General features: G+C 37.1%; 1 protein-coding gene across 7 annotated transcripts in view; it reads left to right on the plus strand.

Annotated features, from left to right (window-relative positions):
* The window catches only part of abcc8 (ATP-binding cassette, sub-family C (CFTR/MRP), member 8), a 178,115-nt gene that overhangs the window by 58,881 nt on the left and 99,699 nt on the right, over positions 1-19,535 (plus strand). For all 7 annotated transcript variants that reach the window (XM_072272452.1, XM_072272458.1, XM_072272457.1 and 4 more), the window contains 3 exons: positions 3,179-3,367; positions 6,156-6,320; positions 12,301-12,456. In XM_072272452.1, the coding sequence (XP_072128553.1) occupies positions 3,179-3,367; positions 6,156-6,320; positions 12,301-12,456 (510 nt within the window). The remainder of the gene's footprint in view (positions 1-3,178; positions 3,368-6,155; positions 6,321-12,300; positions 12,457-19,535) is intronic.

Raw genomic sequence — 19,535 nt, forward strand, 5'->3', positions numbered from 1 at the left:
AATTAACACTTGGGTGGTATGGTGAGGGATTATGGGATTTGGCAGAAGAAGAGTGACTTGAGTTATAAATTGTGCTTCTTTGTACATAATTTGTAATTGGTAAGAAAAACACAAAGTGAAAATGATGGAATTGCAAAGCCACTGATAAATTGCAAGAAATAACTTAAATGAATCTTAACAAAATGGAAGTAATTCAAGTGCTCTGAATAATATTGGTCACAGAGTAGCACAGAATGCCTTCTAAAAATATACAACAGTTGTAAGTTCTTTTTTTAATCATAAAGGAAGTAATTACTCAATTTTCTCTGTAACCATAGCTTGTTAACAAAGGGAATTCATATGTTGAACATTATCAGCAGCAGAATCATTTTGACTTTGTGAACTCTGATGCTCTGCTGCAGAATTCATTTTCTAAAGATCAGAATGGGAGATGGATGAAATATGTCTGAGTTCAGTGTGCATTTTTTGTATACAGAGTATGCTAAAGAATATAAAAATTGTTATATTATGTTCAGCATTTACTTCCATTCTCCCAGTTAAAAATCTGGGTTTAAACTTTTATGTAGATTATGATCCTAGAAACTTAGTAGTGATGAGTATAAGTAAAGATTTGTACCATTTCTCTATTTGGATGATATGGATGGAGGAAAGCTCTATTAAGGTTCAAATCTTCATTCCCTTCATATACTCTGTCATTTTAAAAAATAATTTGAGACTTTAGATTGTGATTGATCATATCAATACAAGAAGATTTAATATTGTTAATCGGGGGGGTGGAATTAGACTAAGTATACAAACTATTGGGCTCATCTATAACTTTACCTTGTTATTTTTAAACCCTCCTTTTTATGGACAGAAGAATAATTTCTCCTTCATATAAATTATATGTTGTCTTTCCCACAACAAATAAGTATAATTTTCAATGTAATCTAGTAAATGATTCATTCTCTCAAAAACTGACCTTTGCTACCTTTCACCATCTGTTTTTTAAATTACTTTGGTATTAAATAGAATAAAATAAACGAGAGAAAGAAGTAAAAACAATTATTTGCATCAGAACATTGTAGAAAATCAACAGTTCTATGGGTTGAAAGATTGACAACTGGTGTATCTTTATCTTCTTTTTATTAATGTAGACATTTTGCTGTATTTTCCTTTCACGTTGTTGAATCTGGTGAATAAAATCACAAAGGTCAGTAATTAATAATTAATGGATGTTGATCAGCTAATTATAAGTTCTGCTAAATTAATCAATGGACTTCAATTTTCAAAGCATCCAAAAACTGCATTGTAACTTTCCAAGAGTCTCTGACAGCCTTTGATTATCCAGAAGTTAATAACTTTAGTTTTAGCATTCAGAAACATGACCATCTTCTAAAATAAAAGGTGACTGAGGCAATACAGTTATATTCATGCATACTACACATACACACACAACTTCACAAGCGCATGCACACACACAGAACTACACAAGTGCATGCGCATGTGTATGTGCACACACACGCGCGTACGTACGCATACTCCCACATACATACATATGGATTGATGAGAGTGCTTCAAGAGCTGGTTTAGACACAAGAGGCTAAATGATCTCCTCTATGTCATAATAAAATAGGAGAAATATAAACATGAGAATAGAAATATATATAAAAATATTTTCTAAAATTGAATTATTATAATTATTTTTTGAATAATATTCATTCCTATATTTAAGAACTTGTTATCGTTGACCATGGGTTTCCAATTATAATAATCATTTTAAAAGTTAACACTTGTGAGTAATGATTTAAAAATCACCATTTGGTCTGATACATCAGGGAAACCAAACACAGCTATTTCCAAAGACAGATCAGCTGCCGTTAACAAGCCTTCACCACCTTCTGTCCACCAGCTTTGATACCACTTGTATATTTCAATCTCTCTTTATCAGTTCTCTGTCACTAACACTGCTTCTCTTCACTCCACAATCACCCCGTCACAGAAACATGAAATGTGTTTAATTTCTAACCTTTTTTTTCCAGTTCTGGTGTACATTTATCAACCTAAAATGTTAGCTCTGCTTCGTTGTCCTTTCCCTCAACCTATAGAGAGTTTGCAACATTTTTCAGCTTATTTTTCAGACTTCCAGCATCTGCAGAGCCCTGCTTTTTAAAATACATTGTTTTGTTATTTGTCAAGTCTCCCTCGTATTTGTTCTTTCATTAACCAAAATTCCCCTTAAACAATCTCATTCTTAGAGAAGATGTTACAAATTTACTTTCAGCTGGACAATATTGACTTTGTTAGTAAAGATATTATATTCTCCCTAATTCATATATGGTATGTCAGCATTCATGTATTTCCCACCTCATCACTTCTGTTTGCAGGCTATCACTATCTTGCATACAAAGAATAAAGAAGAAAGCTAAACATTACAACACACAAAATCAACTTTGTTTCAATTTCCATAAATGTTGCTTGACCTGCTAAGTATTTTAGCATCTTATATTTTTATTTTAGATTTCCAGCATGTGCAATTTTTAAATGTTTTGACTGCATGACTTCCTGTTCCTTAATTCTTTTGTTAGTGTACACACTGTTTGATCAATTTTACTGAAATCCTATTTTTACAGTATAAAAAAAGTACAAAATCTTGTACTTTTCGGTAAAGCAGCCAACGTAATCAAAGATCCCATCCACCTTGGACATTCTCCCTTCTTCTCCCTCCCTTCGGGCAAAAGATTCAAAAGCCCGAAGACAAATATCATCGGAGTCAAGGACAACTTCTATTCTGATATTAAATGAACATTGATTGGTCCCCTAGAATGATGAGATGGACTCTTGACTACAGAACATATCTTATTATAACCCTGCACCTTACTGTCTACTTCTCTGCACTTTCTCAGTAACTATAATACTTTATTCTGAATTCTGATATTGTTTCTCCTTGTGCAACCTCATTGTACTGATGTGATTAAGTAATCTGTATGAACAGTATACAAAACAAAGTTTTTCACTTTTATCTCGGTACATGTGATAATAAACCAATTATCAATTTATCACATAGGGTTTGAAATTGGTCATCAAAGAGCTTGTTTCTCAATGCAGTGTGGTATAGTGGTATTACTGAAAATCTGATTATATGTCATGGAGAATGTACTGAAAACTTCATCAAAACATGTTTTACTTTTTGTTATAGAAGAAGGGTACTGTTGGGCCTCAGGACTCAAAGCTGTTTTGGCGTGTGCTGCGGCAGGCTTTTGGTCGCCCAATCATCCTCAGCAGCACGTTTCGTATTATGGCCGACTTGCTGGGGTTTGCAGGCCCACTTTGTATCTCTGGGATTGTACATCACCTGAGCGATGAAAACAAGACATTTCGTCCACAGGTACAACAATTTTATTGCTACTCCAAAGCACAATTCTAGCATCTGTTCAGGTCAATCAGAAATCTATGTCATACAACCCAGTGTAGTTAGTTTGATCGTCTGTTAATAATACGCAGAATATCCCCATGAATTTATTGCCTATATTATCTGATAGTGCACAAGTTCTATAACTCAGTTCAGAAATGGAACAGATAGTGTGTCAGGGATTTCTCTGTTAGGCATCCTGTTCTTCCAATTTATTTTAATGAGGACTATGTTAAGTAGCAACAAAATATCTTTGTGTTCATCTAACTGGCATCCTTCTTCAACTGGGTTTATTTTCTTGCTGTAATATTTGTATGTTCCTGCAGCACACTGGCCACACCATCGGATTAAACTTGTCATACTGATAATAGCTATAACATTGTAAAGCCAAGGTAACATGAAAAAACAGCAGGATTCTCAATCAGGCAGCAGTTTCCATGTTGTAAATTTTTTTTAAAAAACTGCTAAATGAGTGACGGTTTCAAAACAGGTTACACAAAGTCAATTACAGAAAAGATCACATTAAATTTAATATCATGAGTTAAAAATAAATTCAGCTTACAGGTTTTGAAATGTCAAATCTTCAATCTTCTCTATTATTATTGAGAGCTAGCAATCATTTATATTAATTATTCGTTTGAAACTTTATTCAAAATTCATTTATTTAAATATTGCCACACATGTTGAGTTAAATTATTTTAATAGTTGAAATTAAACCACATCATATTAAAATAAATCATGTTAATTAGTTTAATGCTTTTTGCATTATATGTCAATGATTTGGATGATAGAATTGGTGGCTTTGTTGTGAAATTTGCAGACAATATGAAGATAGGTGGAAGGGCAGATGGTTCTGAGGAAGTAGAGAGGCTATAGAAGGTCTTAGACAGATTAGGAGAATGGGCAAAGAAATGACAGATGGAATACAATCAAAGGAAAATCTGCAGATACTGGATAGCCAAGCAACACACAAAAGATGCTGGAGGAACTCATCCGGCCATGCAGCATCTATGGAATACAGTGTCCGGAAGTGTATGGTCATGCACTTTGTCAACCCTTTCATTTCTTTCACCAATTTTCTAAATGTAGTGGAAATATAAAAAAACTGAAGTGCAAAGGGACTTGGGAGTCCTTGTGCAGGATTTCCTAAAGATTAATTTGTAGATTGAGTCTGTGGTGAGGAAGGCAAATGCAATGTTAGCATTAACTTAAAGAGGACTAGAATATAAAAGCAAGGATGTAATGTTGAGACTTTATAAAGTACTGCTGAGGCCTCACTTGGAGTATTATGAGTAGTTTAGGGCCCCTTATCTTAGAAAGGATGTGCTGAAACTGGAGAAGGTTCACCTAAGTGATTCCTGGTTTGAATGGCTTGTCATATGAAGAATGTTTGGGCCTGTATTCACTAGAATTCAGAAGATTGAGGGTGACCTCATTGAAACAAGGGTGAAAGCCCTTGATAGAGTGGATATGGAGAGGATGGTTCCTATGGTGGGAGAGTCTAAGACCAGAAAGGTCAGCCTCAGAATAAACAGGCATCTTTTTAGAACAGAGATGAGAAGCAATTTCTTTAGACAGAGAGTAGTGAATCTGTGAAATTCTTAGCCACAGGCAGCTGTGGAGGCCTAGTCTTAATGTATATTTAAGAACAGAGGCTGATAGATTCTTGATTGGTCAGGGCATGAAGGGATATGGGGAGAAGGCAGTTGGGGAAGAGAGGAAAATTGGATCAGCTGTGATGAAGTGGCAGAGCAGACTCAATGGGCCAAATGTCCTATATCTTACAGTCTTAGTGTATTCTTGTAATAAACTCTCTAAGTTCTGATAATAAAGAATATTTGTTAACATACATGTATTACAAAGCAATAATTCAAGAACAGCTACATGATATACCACTCCCATGTATTAAATTCTATTATAATTACTTTTTCAAACATAATAACAATAAAAGAAAAGTGCAAGAAATGTTGGAAAAATTCAGCAAGTCAGGCAACATCTGCGGAAAGCAAAGCAGTAAAAGTTTCGGTGGAAGACCCTTCATCTTACATCAGAGCAGATGTCTTGCAAGACCTGTTTTACCAACACACACACATACACACAATTGTTTATTCATTTCCATAGATGCTGCCTGACCTGCTGAGTTCTTCCTGAATTTTGTGGGTGTTGTTCTGGATTGCTAGCATCTGTGGAATCACTTAGGTTATGATTTCCTGTTTTTATTTCAGATTTCCAGCATCTCTGGTTTTCCTTTATAAAAATAACATCTTGTTAAAGATTTGCATGCGATAAAGTTATAAAATTCATAGATGATGTAAGAGGTAGTGATGAGGTTAATACTGAAGAAGAAAGCTGTATACTGCAGGAAACTGAGAGGCAGAAAAATAGAAAATGCAACTAATTCCAATGACATATGATTATGTATGTAAGAGCAAGCAAGGCAAAAAAATACACAGTGAATGGTAGTATTCTCAGAAATAGGAACAGAACAAACTTAGCATGCATGTTCAGAAATCTTTGAAGGTCAGAGGTCATGTTGAGAAGTATGGGTGAAAGAGCAGGACTCTTCCATGTATAAGTATCAGACATTTTTTATACGCTCCTCTCCAAATAAGCCAACTTAAATAACTTTACATCCAGATCATATTTTGGACCCAATAATGTTTGAATAATTAAATCACTCAATGATGTTCATGTTGTCAAGAAATGATAGCTTCTAAAAATGCACTGCGGATGGAAAGTTACAGGCAACTTTTGGTCTCTGCAGGTCAAAATATTGGGCGTTTACTTCATTTCCTCACAGGAGTTCTTGGCCAACGCTTATGTTATTGCAGTTCTCTTGTTTCTTGCTCTTCTTTTGCAAAGGACATTTCTTCAAGCATCCTACTACATTGCCATAGAAACAGGAATCAACCTACGAGGAGCAATTCAGGTACTTGAGCTTTGATTAATGTGTGTTCATTCAGGAGATTTGACATGTACAGTTTCCAATCATTTGTTTTCTACTTAATAAAGGACTAATTTTCAACCCTGAGGAGGAGCAATTCCAAACATATGTTGTTATGGCAATAGGTGTAATGTATTCAAACATGAACTGTAGTGCATATTTTAATAGAAAATATTTTTTTTTCTCTGAATATTAATGATGGTAAGTGGATTGTGTGTTACTTATATAACATGGTTAAATATAGCATTGTGCTGAAGATGCAGCATCTTCTTTCCTGCTGTGCTTTCTGTAAATGTAAAATAATTGGTAACCCAAACACAGGATGTGCAGTAAACAATAAAAACACTCAAGTTGACATCAGGTAGTTGAAACTCAATATAACTGTTGCAGTTTTACACTAGAAATTCATACCACCAAAATCCCAGTCCTGATTTTTGGTGCACTGTGGTTTGTAAACATAGAATCAAATCAATAATGCACAATTTTGTACTGTTTGTTCTTGGTACAAGGAAGGAGTAGGAGCACTAATTTTCCCCTCCAAGTCATCATTCTTATTTAGGAAGACTATAGGAGTGAAATTCTGTTGATATAATAAATTAATGTTCTTCTGATATTTTTGTACCTGAAATTCAGGTATTTTGTATCATGTTGCCCACCTGCAAAAAATAACCACTAAAATAATTTGATTCTTGCAACTGGTGTCATGGGAACATTTGAAAAGCTTGTAAAAGCAGAAGTCAAAGGATGTTGTCCAAATTTCACTGGCATTGCTATGAAATTGCTGGACATGCACTTCTACTTTGGATTTGGTCGTTCCTTTCCCGAACATAAAATGCGTTCATGAAAAGTCAGCTAAATGCTCTGGTTTTTAACTGGAGACTTGATTAGTAGCTGAAAATCTGCTGAGGCATTGTGGAGTCATTAACAACTTGATTCGATTTTCATGAAGGTCTTTAAATCAATGAACAGTGTGAGTGTGAACTGTTGAGATGACCTAACTTAATGTCTTTAACTTTCTTTAACAATCTTTTGCATTGACAGAACAGATTGAGGTAGGCACAACCAATTTGAAGGCATGTTATTTCTAAGTTCCCCTCCTCTTTTTCCTTATCCTTTTCACCTGTGTCATCCAATGCAGAGCAAGCTTGTAAAATCTGCCACTTAGATCTGATTTTCTACCCCTGCCTGAGAAATTACAAGTGGTCACTTGCAGGTGGAGGATACCATCTCCCAACAAAAATTTTCAGATTTGATGAGACAGTAGAGATCTCTGGTAGCACAAGGTACCAAGTTTGCAGATTTAACACACAGCAGGCTTAAGAATCATGTATCCTAGGCTTAAGAATCATGTATCCGTTATTAAGTTTCCAAATGACCCATCATGTCTGTGCAGATCGGAAAAGAGTTAATCAACTTAATCCTTTCTAAGATGCAGATTTTTAATCACTCTATCAGTTCTAATGTTTGCTTTTGTGTCTTGTGACACTATCTAAGGAATCTCTATCATTTTTTCATAGAGTGTGACAATCAAGTTTTATCCCAAAATCCTCTGATTTTCTCCTCACTTGCTGTGGTAGGGAACTGTATTGTGAATCTTTAGTGACAAGGATGAAAATAAGGACTCAGCAGTTAGGAAGATGAAACCGCCCCAAAGTGAAACACTCAAGTGTTAGCCTATTTAAACCTTCCAAATAACGTTTGAAATAATTAAAGGGAATTTAGCCTATGGATTTTGACCCACACTACTCTTACACATTAAAAGGCAAAACTGTTTACTGAGGCATAGAAACAATATCAATTACATGCTAAAGGTCAGTTTGACCTTTGAAGGAACAGTGACGCTATAATTAAAATTCACTGAAGCCATATAACTGAATTGTAAAGATAGAGATGTATGGTGGTGATAGAGGATAGACAAGGTTTTGCAAAAGGCGAACCAGATCAAAATCAGGACAGATTGTGGGTTAATTAGCAGCTTTGGGTATAGTAAACCAGAACCCTGGAAGGACCAGACAGTTGATTGCATGAAGGAAGCTAAATCTGTATTACAGTATTTTATATGCAACCTTTAGGTTGGAAGTTTTCTGCTTGTATGGTCCAAGTCAATAAATAAATTAATATTTCACTGTTTTGAGCACAAGTAATCTTCTTGTGGAATGATGATGATATGAAGTCCATTTGGCAATAAGATGGAATTAATACAAGAGAGTGGAGTGAGAAAATCAACAGCATTTAGCGAGAAAACAACCTTAAGAAAATGTTTTCCGACACATTTATTATTTACTATACATATTATGCAGAAGAACATCAATATACTACACTAAGATTAAATTTTCTTGCAGGAATACAATATAAATATTGAAGTACTACACACAAAGACTGAGAACCAACGTGCAAAATAAAATAAACTGTGCAGATACAAAAAAAGTAGATAATAATGAATAAATAATAGAGAACATGTTGTAAGTTAGTCATAGAGTCATAGAAATGTACAACATAGAAACAGGCCCTTTGGTTAACCTAGTCCGTGCTGAAAATTTTAACCTGCAATGTCCTTGAAAGTGCATAGTTTGTGGAATCAGTTCAGTGTTGAGGTGAGTGAAGTTATCCTCACTGGCTCAGGAGCGTGATGGTTGAAGGGTACTAACTGATCCTGAACTTGGCGGTGTAGAACCCGAGGCTCCTGTTTGCCCTTCCTGACTGCAGCAGCAAGAAGAGGGCATGGCCTGAATGGTGGTGGTCTTTGATGATAGATCAGTACTGCTTTCTTGTTGCAGCATTCCTTGTAGATGTGCTCAGTGGTGGAGAGGACTTTTCCTGTGATGGACTGTTCTGTATTCACCAGGAAATGTTTGCAAATATTCTGCTTATCTATTGGCAAGTGATAAGTAACTCAAATGAAAATATGACGTTCTGAAGTGATTAATATCACTGGGCCTCGTATCACATAAATCCATAGCATGAGTAATACCAACCAGTTGAAATGAAAATTGAGTTGCTTATAAATCAAAATCCAACCTCTATCCATTATGTATCTCACCTGTTCATGGGTAACTTTTACCTCATGGATCATCAAAATCTAAAAATTTGGAGTGTTATATTACTGAAAAGACGATAAATATCTCAATAGACAGCTTTACATGATAGAAAGAAGTGGTGTATTTGGAGGTTAAATTAGATAGCCCACAGAAGCAGTTGTGGAAATCAAGAACAGCAAATTTTAATTGCCTGCACATTACAATGATTTTGATAACTAACCAGTATCTGATACACTGTAAATGGTTTAGTTCTTCAGCAGAGAATCCAATTTTATGAATAGATAGCTTGTTCTACTTAAAGCTAGTTTTAACTTTCTAATGCGCATGCAGCAGGAATGGGAAGTCATTGTGGAATTTCTAGAAACTTTCCAAAAGACTCAAGGCATGACATTAGAAAGAAAAGGCCCAGCTCTGTATGGCCTGATGGAGAGGATGTTAAATTTGATGTATTCACTGGTAACCAGGTGATTCTCATGCAGCAACCTTCCATAGTCCCAGGACTTTCATTGTATCAAAGCACAATAGGTGTAGGCACCTCAAACTCAAGCATCATTGGAAGATGAGTTATTAGTTGACGGTTCTACACTCTTTGGCGCATTGTGATATTGGTACATTTGGTCAGTGGGGGAAAAGTTTGTTGCTCATTCCAGAGTCACAGAACTCTGAAAAAGAAGTAGTGTGATAGACTGTTAACACCGTAAATCAGCGAGTTGTTTTGTTGTGTCTCCCCTCTCACCGTGAAAGGGGACACTTCTTGTTCCCTTTATTAGTGGGAGAGAGAGCCTGTTGTACATCAAATTGTTGGGTGAACAATTAGTTTTTGTTGCACTGAAGATCATGGTCTTTCTTGGGAGCTTTGCTATTCATGCTTGGTGGGTGGAGGGTGCTGATGCTTTTTTACGAAAGTGGGTGCGGGTGGGGAACAGTCATGGTGTGCTGCTGCTTGTGTGTGGGAAGGGGAGTGGGGAGCTTTGGGACTCCTATGTCTTTACTGTCACTCACTCTTCTGGTTTCGTGGATGTCTAGGAAGAAAAAGAATTTCAAGATGTTCTTCTCTGATATTAAATGGAACTGTTGAGCTATGTGTTTGGTTTGGAAATTTTTATTTCAATTTTGCCTTTTTTATAATCTTATCTGAGAGGTAGCTGTAATGATTAGCGACAGAGGAAAAAATTGCTGTGGACAGTTTATGAAAGTGAAATTTGGCCTTTGTCTAATGGTTGCACGATTAAATAAGTTGGTCATGGATGGCAAGACAAGAAAGGAGCGATGCAGGTTGCTGGCACCCTCCCTTTTCTTCATCCTCCGCTAGTTCTGCAGTTGTTTTCTGGGGAAGGACTGAGTTCTCTGATTCCTCATCTTCTTTTCCGGTCCTGATGAAGGGTCTCGGCCTGAAACATCAACTGTACTCTTTTCCATAGAAGCACACATCAAAGTTGCTGGTGAACGCAGCAGGCCAGGCAGCATCTCTTGGAAGAGGTACAGTCGACGTTTCGGGCCGAGACATTTCTTCAGGACCTTCCTGACGAAGGGTCTCAGCCCAAAACATCGACTGTCCTCTTCCTAGAGATGCTGCCTGGCCTGCTGCGTTCACCAGCAACTTTAATGTGTGCTGCCTGAATTTCCAGCATCTGCAGAATTCCTTGTGTTTGCGTCTTTTCCATAGATGCTGCCTAACCTGCTGACTTCCTCCAGCATTTTGTGTGTGTTGTTTCGATTTACAGCATCTGCAGATTTTCTCTTGTTTGCGATTGAGTTCTCAGAATAGTTGATTTGTGCATCATGGAGTAGACGACTGTAAATCTTGAGACTATCTCTGCTGTGTACCGCAGTGCAAGCAGTAGAGTCATTATCTAAGCATGCCAATGGACTTGTGTACTTTTCATCATTAGTTGTAAGTTGCATGACAAGTTGAAGGACTAGAGTGTAGGCTGCTGAGTTCCTTCAGCATTTTCTGTGTGTTGAATGTAGGATGTGTAGTTATTGAAAGGTGAACCCTTTTATCACAATGGCTGAAGTATCAATGGTACATTGGACTACTGCTGAATAAGCACATCATGACTGCAACCCGGATACTCAATACTAATGCTACTGATGGGCTGTGAATAGTCACACATTAGCTGGATATTAAGAGAATGGAAATCTTTCAATTTGCAGTGCATTGGCCAGATAATGATGGCACGCGAATGGTTGCATACTGATTCTTGAGGGAGCCAGGAAACATTGCTATACTACATAATTAGCAACCTCTATTAAAAGAGAATCATATATTTATAAATCTCTTGAAAAAGAGTGCATCAGTGATTCCTTTTTTGCTGAAATGGATTGCATATGTTGCAATTATCTCCAATTCTTTGTGTTAACATTCTTAGTGACTGTGACATGTCCAAACAATGAAGCAAATTTTATGACTTTGGAGATACAGCTAAAAACATGCTTTGAACTTGATTGGTAAATACTTGTTATTAAGTTCAATCATGATAAACAAATAAAACTGCTCGAAGGCCAACACTTGGAAATGAAAGTGGGTATGAGTAAAGCCCAGAGCAAGATCCAAAGCCTTTTATAATCAAGACCTTTCTTTCTCACCAGTGAGAAGTACACAAAGAAAATCTAGTATGGATGGGTTAGGGCTGGGATTTTGCAGGAAAAAGAGATATCTAGAGCAGAGGTCATGGATCAGAACCGTCAATGTGTGAAGTCAGGGTCTTTATCAGAGGATCGGTGCAAGGTAGGTCTGGTTGTTGAGTGAGGAATGTTTCACTTGCTTTGTGGGTGCATTACTTTGACTTATTATTATTTAAAATTCCTTACAGTTATCATTTAAATTGTGTCAATTTTATTCTTATTCAAACTCTTGGTAAAAATAAATATTTTGCATGAAAGATTTTCATCATGGTTACTAATAATAGCTTCTTTCATTTCAGGCAAAGATCTACAATAAGATTCTTCGTTTGTCAACTTCAAATATGTCCACGGGAGAGATGACGGTAGGACAGATTTGCAATCTGGTCGCCATTGACACAAACCAGCTGATGTGGTTTTTCTTTCTCTCTCCCAATCTATGGGCTATGCCCGTGCAGGTAATTTTATGCGATACTAATGCTGAACTTCTTAAGCCTATGGCACCTCAACTTCAGTGATGGTTATTAGAGTATTAAGCAGATAATAAACCTGCTGGAAAGTGAGTCTAATCTGCATCACTTCAGCATGTCCCCAATTACTTGTTCAAATATTTTGTCTCAAACCTCTTCCAGAGACCGTCCAATAAAGCACGAGCAAGGGTCCACTGAAAAACTGGAATTTGATGCATTCTAAATTTGCCCATACTGTAATACCTGTGTGACCTCTCAGAAACTAGGTTCTATCAAACTGATGAAACTAGGTCTCATCAGGCTGGATTGCCTCCAATCTGATGGTATGAATATTGATTTTGCCCTCCAGTAATAAAACATTTCCCTCCCCCTCCGATCTTCTTCTATTCCCAGCTCTGGCTGGCCTTTCACCTTTTCTTACCTACCCATAACTTCCCCCTGGGTCCCTTCCTTCTTTCCTATCTCCCATGGTCCACTCTCCTCTGCTATCAGATTCCTTTTTCTCCAGCCCTTTACCTTTCCCACCCGCTGGACTTGATATCACCTTCTAGATAGCTCCTTGCCATTCCCCTCACCTTTTTATTCTGTCATCTTCCCCCTTCCTTTTCCAGTCCTGAAGGAGGGTTCGACATGAAATGTCAACTGTTTATTCATTTCCATAGATGCTGCCTGACCTACTGAGTTCCTCCAGCAATTTGTATGTGTTCCTCTGTCTAAAAGTGTTAGTGGGCCTGAGGTGGGGACTCGGAATAGTGGCAGATTGTATTAGAGTTCTTCGATAAACATTCGATAAAGAGATGGTTGGTGATTGATGCAGCAGAGAATACAGATGTACCAAACTTCTTCAAATAGTCAACTTTTGATAATTTTTAACATTTTTACAATTAAGAGTGGCTGAGTTATCTTGCAGACCGGGTATACAAATTCTCTACTACAAGAGCACCTCAGATTTCCTCATTTAAAAATTGTTTAAGCTTTTGGAATAGTATTCCATTGACTGTAGTGTCATTATAATTAAATCAGTGGATTATTGTGTCAAGAAGTCTGGACTGTCAACAGTCTTGATTTAAATCTTGCTATTGTAAATGACAAATTTGAATTCAAATCAGTAAATAAAACTGTAATAAAACAAAATATTAGATGGAATTAGTGCTGGCTACATGATGCTGGAAATCTGCCATGCTTATCTGGTCTGCTCTATTTGTGACCAGACACATTAAAGTGATTGATTGTGAAATGGGTGCCTTCTGCAGTGGCCAGTTGGGATGGACAGTAACTTATGGTCTTGCCAGTGACAGTTAACACCCATGAACAAATAAGTCAATTAAGTCTTTAATTAGTGGAACTTTCACTTTTAAGTAGGAAGAATGTGAATTCTAGCATATGGCAGTAACTGAGCACATGTTGACTTAGATTTTGTAAAAAGTGGTAAATCATTTGTACTCACTTCTGTCAGAGTAAGCCATCACAAATGTCCATGGATTTCTGTGGCATTCTGTTCCCTTTTCCAACATTGTTGCAGTCAGCTTCAGTTCTCAGATACTTTTGGAGAATTGGAAAAGAGTAGATTAACTAGCTCAAAGAGGATTCCATCATCTGCAGTCTCTTGTGTCTTCAGATTAACTGTCCACTTGGTTCATGTACTATATCCATATCAGCTGTCATATTGCCTTTTTAATAGTTGCTGCACTTCAAAAAGTAATTCATTCAAATTAATGCTATGAATGTCCTCACCAAAGTTTGTAATGCATTAATTTCATAGCCTCTTTAGTTTATTCATGGAAAATCATATTTTAGGTTAGTAAGTAGAAAATACTGACCAAAAGTGCTCCAGAGGAAATATAAATAGAGGGAAGTGAATGGGCTATAATGAGAAAAATAAAATCAATTCACTTAGATGGCATCAATAGCATTTGTTTCACCTGTAATCCCCTACTCTCCACCCTATCACATACAGTACATTCCCTTTATTTTCACACTCTTCCCCTTTTTGCCAACTTAAAACATACCTGTTTTCTCAGTTCCCAGTACTATAGGAAGCCCAAGAACCTGAATCATTAATTCTGTGTCTCTGTCTAAAGATGCCGCTGAACCTGTGGAATGGCTCCAGCATTGTCAAATTTTATTTTTAAAGGTATTTGATATGGAGGATATGAGTAAGAAGGTTGTTCAGAGGTCAGGAAGGACATTCATTTCGCTCCAGCTGAAATGAGTTCCACAATGCTTTGCCACATTTTACATGTGCTGAGCAGCAGTTTGTTTAGAGATGATTGGTTAAGCTGCTTATGCCTGGAACCAATGGGCAAAGTGTATGTGGTGCATGTATGCATAGAGCACTTTTCCCTCATGGTTCTTAACAATTATAAAATGCTTCAGAATTGTAATCTGATGCGGTCTGGGTCCTGTCGTAGTAACTGTCCTCTGACATGCTTGCATTCTTGCATTTAAATTCTTGGCAGTCATATACAGATGATTCAAAGTATGATCACCTTCATGTTTCCCTCTGGTCATAAAATATTCTGACCTAGATATATCCTTCATTGCTGGATTAAAATACAGAAATTCCATAGCTGTTAGTAAACAATGTCAGCATTACATTATTCCAGGAGAAGGTCTGCCACCTCCATGGGTGGTCATCAAAATTAGCTTGCCAGTATTGCAAACAGTCCAACAATATTTAAAGAAGAAATAAATTGTGGAAGTACAGTAGTTCCAAATGATGACAGAAAGTGGGTCTTTTCTTGCCCCTTTTTACAGTGGGCCATCTCTACACGTCTCAGTCGTTGGCATGGAACTCTCGATCTTCCAGATCCTCATGTGAGCCCAGTAACCTGGGAACGTAATCAGCATACACTCAGTGGCCACTTTATTAGGTACAAGAGTTAGTAATGATAAAGTTACTATACTCTAAATTGATAAAAAAAGTTTTCATTTTTAATGGAGTTATTTCGGTGTTAATCCCCAAAGAAGACTCCTGGAAACTAATAGTTTTTGTGATATCAATGTACCCAATGGCATTACGCTTCTTCAAGCAAAAGAAGATAGCCTCTGTGATTTACAAACAAAAGAGCTATTGCCTTTATTTCCACTGCACTAGATCACCACTGGGAGTCATTAGATTTAGAAGTAAAATTACTTAGGATTTATTTTGCACTTCATAAAATTATAGGTAGGATGTGCCATTTATTATTTCAGTCAAAAAGCCTTTGCTGCCTGCTTCATTAGTGTACAAGACACTGGGTATTGCAATCAATCGTTGGATGTTCTTTTGTGCACTGTGGAGCCTGAGATGTTCAAGTAGGGCCAAGTTCTATGAAAATAGCAGAGCGAATGTATGAGATCAGTCTCCAGGGACTGTTTGCAGACAGTGTGGTGACTGGACCAATCAAAGACCCAGTGCTTGTGATGTTTTGACGTGAAGGGGATGAAATGGGTGGACAGCTGTTAATGTGATAGTAATGTTGAGGTAGCAGAGGAGATAAGTAATAGAACTGACCTATGTTCCATGACCTGAGTGGGATCTCAGGCCTGAAGAACAATTAATAAAACATGGGTGTTTGAGGAGCTCTTTGAAACAACATGTTCTAATTTACCTATCATTGCGCCAAAAGGTATGTTGAATGAGGAATATTGTCAGTTGACTTGAAAATTCTGACAGATATGCAAGAAATATTGACAACTGAATCTGGCTAATTGAGTGACTGCAGTGGTGCATTTAGAATAAGAATTGGTTCTAAATGCAGACCAAACAGGAGAGAAACCATTTTATTTTCCTGGAGCTTAGAATTAACAAATACTGTTGAATGTCTTAATTTTTAGGCCAGAGTTTCACGCATGCACATAGATCACACATTTTTTTTGATACAAACCTTCGAGGATAACCCCAAAAATTAAAAGCTCAAAGATAATCAAGTGAAATACTCATTATCATTTATAACTGAAACAGGTAAATACTCACCAATATTACTCCCTTTTGTTGCATTTATATTACATCCCAGTGAAGTGGATGAAGTCAGGGCAGTCGATGTTGTCCACATGGACATTAGCAAGGCATTTGAAAAGGTCCTGTTTGGGAGGTTGGTCAAGAAGGTTCAGGCACTTGACAATCGAGAAGAAGTAGTAAATTGGATTAGACATTGGTGTTGTGGGAGAAGCCAGAGAGTGGTAGAAAGTGGTTGCCCCTTTGACTGGAGGCCTGTGACTAGTGATGTGCCACAGGGATTAGTGCTGGGGCCTTTATTGTCTGTCATCTATATCCTGCTCCAGGCAGATTTACATCTGTGTCATATTCTTTCCATTTCTTGATGATTGACTTAACTATACTCTAAGGGGATATTCAGTGACTTGGAAATTTTCTTGTATTCATCTCCTGACTTGTGCTTTTCAATAACCTTTTCGTGGAGCTGCTTGGAGTGTTCTTTTGTCTTTATGGTGTAGTTTTTGGCAGGATACTGACTCACCAGCTATTGGACCTTCCAGACACAGGAGTATTTTTACTACAATCAATTGCAACGCCATGACTGCACGCAGGTCTCCAAATACAGATCTCTATTTAGTGAATTATGTGACTTCTAAAACCAATTGGCTACATCAGTGATGATTTGGTGTGTCATATTAAAAGGGAGTGAATACTTTCGCCATCAATTATTTTGTGTTTTATATTTGTAATTAATTTAGATCTCTTTGTAGAGATTATTTTCACTTTGACACAAGAAAAGTCTTTTTCTGTTGAACAGTGTCTAAAAAGCCAAATTAAATCCATCGTGATTCAATGTTATAAAACATGAAATCTTCCAGGGGTGGGAGGAAATACTTTTTATAGGCACTGTAATGCATGGTCGCACAGTTTAGAGGGAAGTGTTAACATGGCTCCTTTACTGGTAGTGAAAATGACAAATTGTCATTCATTATTTATCCATGATAGCCATAAAGTTAAACTTATGAAAGTATGTGAGATGTGGAAAGAATATTTTTATTGATGTATATGATGATGCTACTCGAAGCTTAAAAGCAATGTATAAACGGTTCCAAACCTGCTGTGATGCTGCGATACTGTACTCTATTCTCCAGCATTTTTAATACTCAATGTGACTAAAATGTACAATCCTTATAACTGGCTTTCAAAAATAATTGATAGAGTAGAGTTGCTTTTGCTGTATCTGTATCAAAGGCTTTGTTTTGCATAATGTTTCTGGCAATTAGTTTGGTAATTTCATAGTTTTTAAGAGAAAGAAAGTAGGACTTTACAACTCCCTGACTTAGCAGAAACTAATACTGGTCATGATTTTAAAAGTACAGTAAGGAAGTAATTCATATATTTCTTTATTTTACATGATATTTATAGGCCTGTTGATTGCATACTTGAGAGGTGGGAAGGAATGGCTTAGTCTCCTGCCTCACTTTCACAATATATTCTACACAAGGTCCCAGAACACATTCTACACAATCAGGAAATCTCACCAATGCCTGTACTTTCTGAGGAGGCCCAAGAGAGCTGGACTATGCACATCTATACTCACATCATTCTACAGATGCACAGTAGAGAGCATCCTAACATGCTTCATCACTGCGTGACACAGAAACTGCACTGCGGCAGACAAAAGGGCTCTACAACAGGTAGTCAAAACTGCCCATTGTACCACCAGCACCAGCCAACCTGCAATCAAGGACAGTTGCCATAAAATATGCAGTAATATCATAAAGGATCCCACCCACCCTGCTCATGGACTGTTTCTCCCACTTCCATCAAGTAGCATCCATTCCAGGACCACCATTCCAAAATTTCCCCAAACCATAAGGCTGATCAAACCTTCACTCACGAACCCACCCCTCCACACCCCCCACCACCACTACATTATCATTTCCAGTCAGTCAATGTATGTATACAAACAGTCATGTGCCTCATGACACTTATGGACCTGCAATCAATCAATGTTTATAAGTTATCTTATGTATTTATATTTATTGCATATGTTAATTATTGCATTCTTTGTTTTATTGTGGGTTGTTTTTGTGCTTCATTGGTTCTAGAGTAACAATTATTTCATTCTCCTTTACACTTGTGTACTGGAGATGACATTAAGTAATCGTGAATAATCCGGGTCAGTGAGAGCCAAGAACATGGGCTGCACCTGGCCTATGAGCAAACACTGCACTGTGATTTTGTGAAGCAGGCAAAGGTGCTGTGATAATTTGACTTCTGTACTTTATCCAACCCACATTCCCCTTCTATTAATTTGAATCATACATATGTATGCTTATTCTCTGAGTGGTGACCTCCATCAGCAAACATTGGGTTTGTTGCTCCCACTGCAGAGAGTGGACCAGGAAATTTAGCCCCACTGTTTCCAAAGCAAATAATGTATTTGAAAAGGCATGGTATTCCATTGCATTTGAAAGGTAAAGTTAAAATGAAGATTATTCTAATCCATGTATAAAACTGATTACAAAGAATTATTTCTAACCTCTTTTTGAACATGTATTTGATTGTGGGAAACAGGACATGGCAGCATTTAGTTTCTGATGTCATATGATTGGAAGTGACTAAGTGTCAGAGACGTGAACTGCACTCAACTTGATAGGAAACATGCGACAGTCAATAGTAGCTCTAGCTAACAGACAATTTGAAATTTTCAAAGGCCCAGGAATGATGAACAAATTAGGAATTCATGCTGCTGCCAAAACCCAACGGGAGACTTGTCTTGAAAGTGATAAGTATGATGTGTTTGAGGTTTTCAGATTATTCAGACTGCATTATGCGGGTTGTGATTGCAGTACACGAACAGTTGGAGACCAGTAGCTATAGGGTGTACGTGTAACTGGGGAAAACTGACAGGGTGCAATTCAGTGCAAAGCTCTGCCTTACTCACTGATTACCTTTTATCTTGTTCAGATGTTCTAGTATGTTAACTTCTAAGTTTATTTTTATATAATTCTTTATTCTTTAAAATCGTTGAATGGAGTTAATTTTGTTCTTTGTCATGCCAACACCGCAGCAAATTCCTAATACATGTAAATGCATATGGAGAACAAAGATTTTCCCTTAACCGTTGATCCATGTTGGATAT

This window comes from Mobula birostris, chromosome 11, assembly GCF_030028105.1.
Source record: "Mobula birostris isolate sMobBir1 chromosome 11, sMobBir1.hap1, whole genome shotgun sequence".
In the NCBI taxonomy this organism is placed as follows: Eukaryota; Metazoa; Chordata; class Chondrichthyes; order Myliobatiformes; family Myliobatidae; genus Mobula; species Mobula birostris.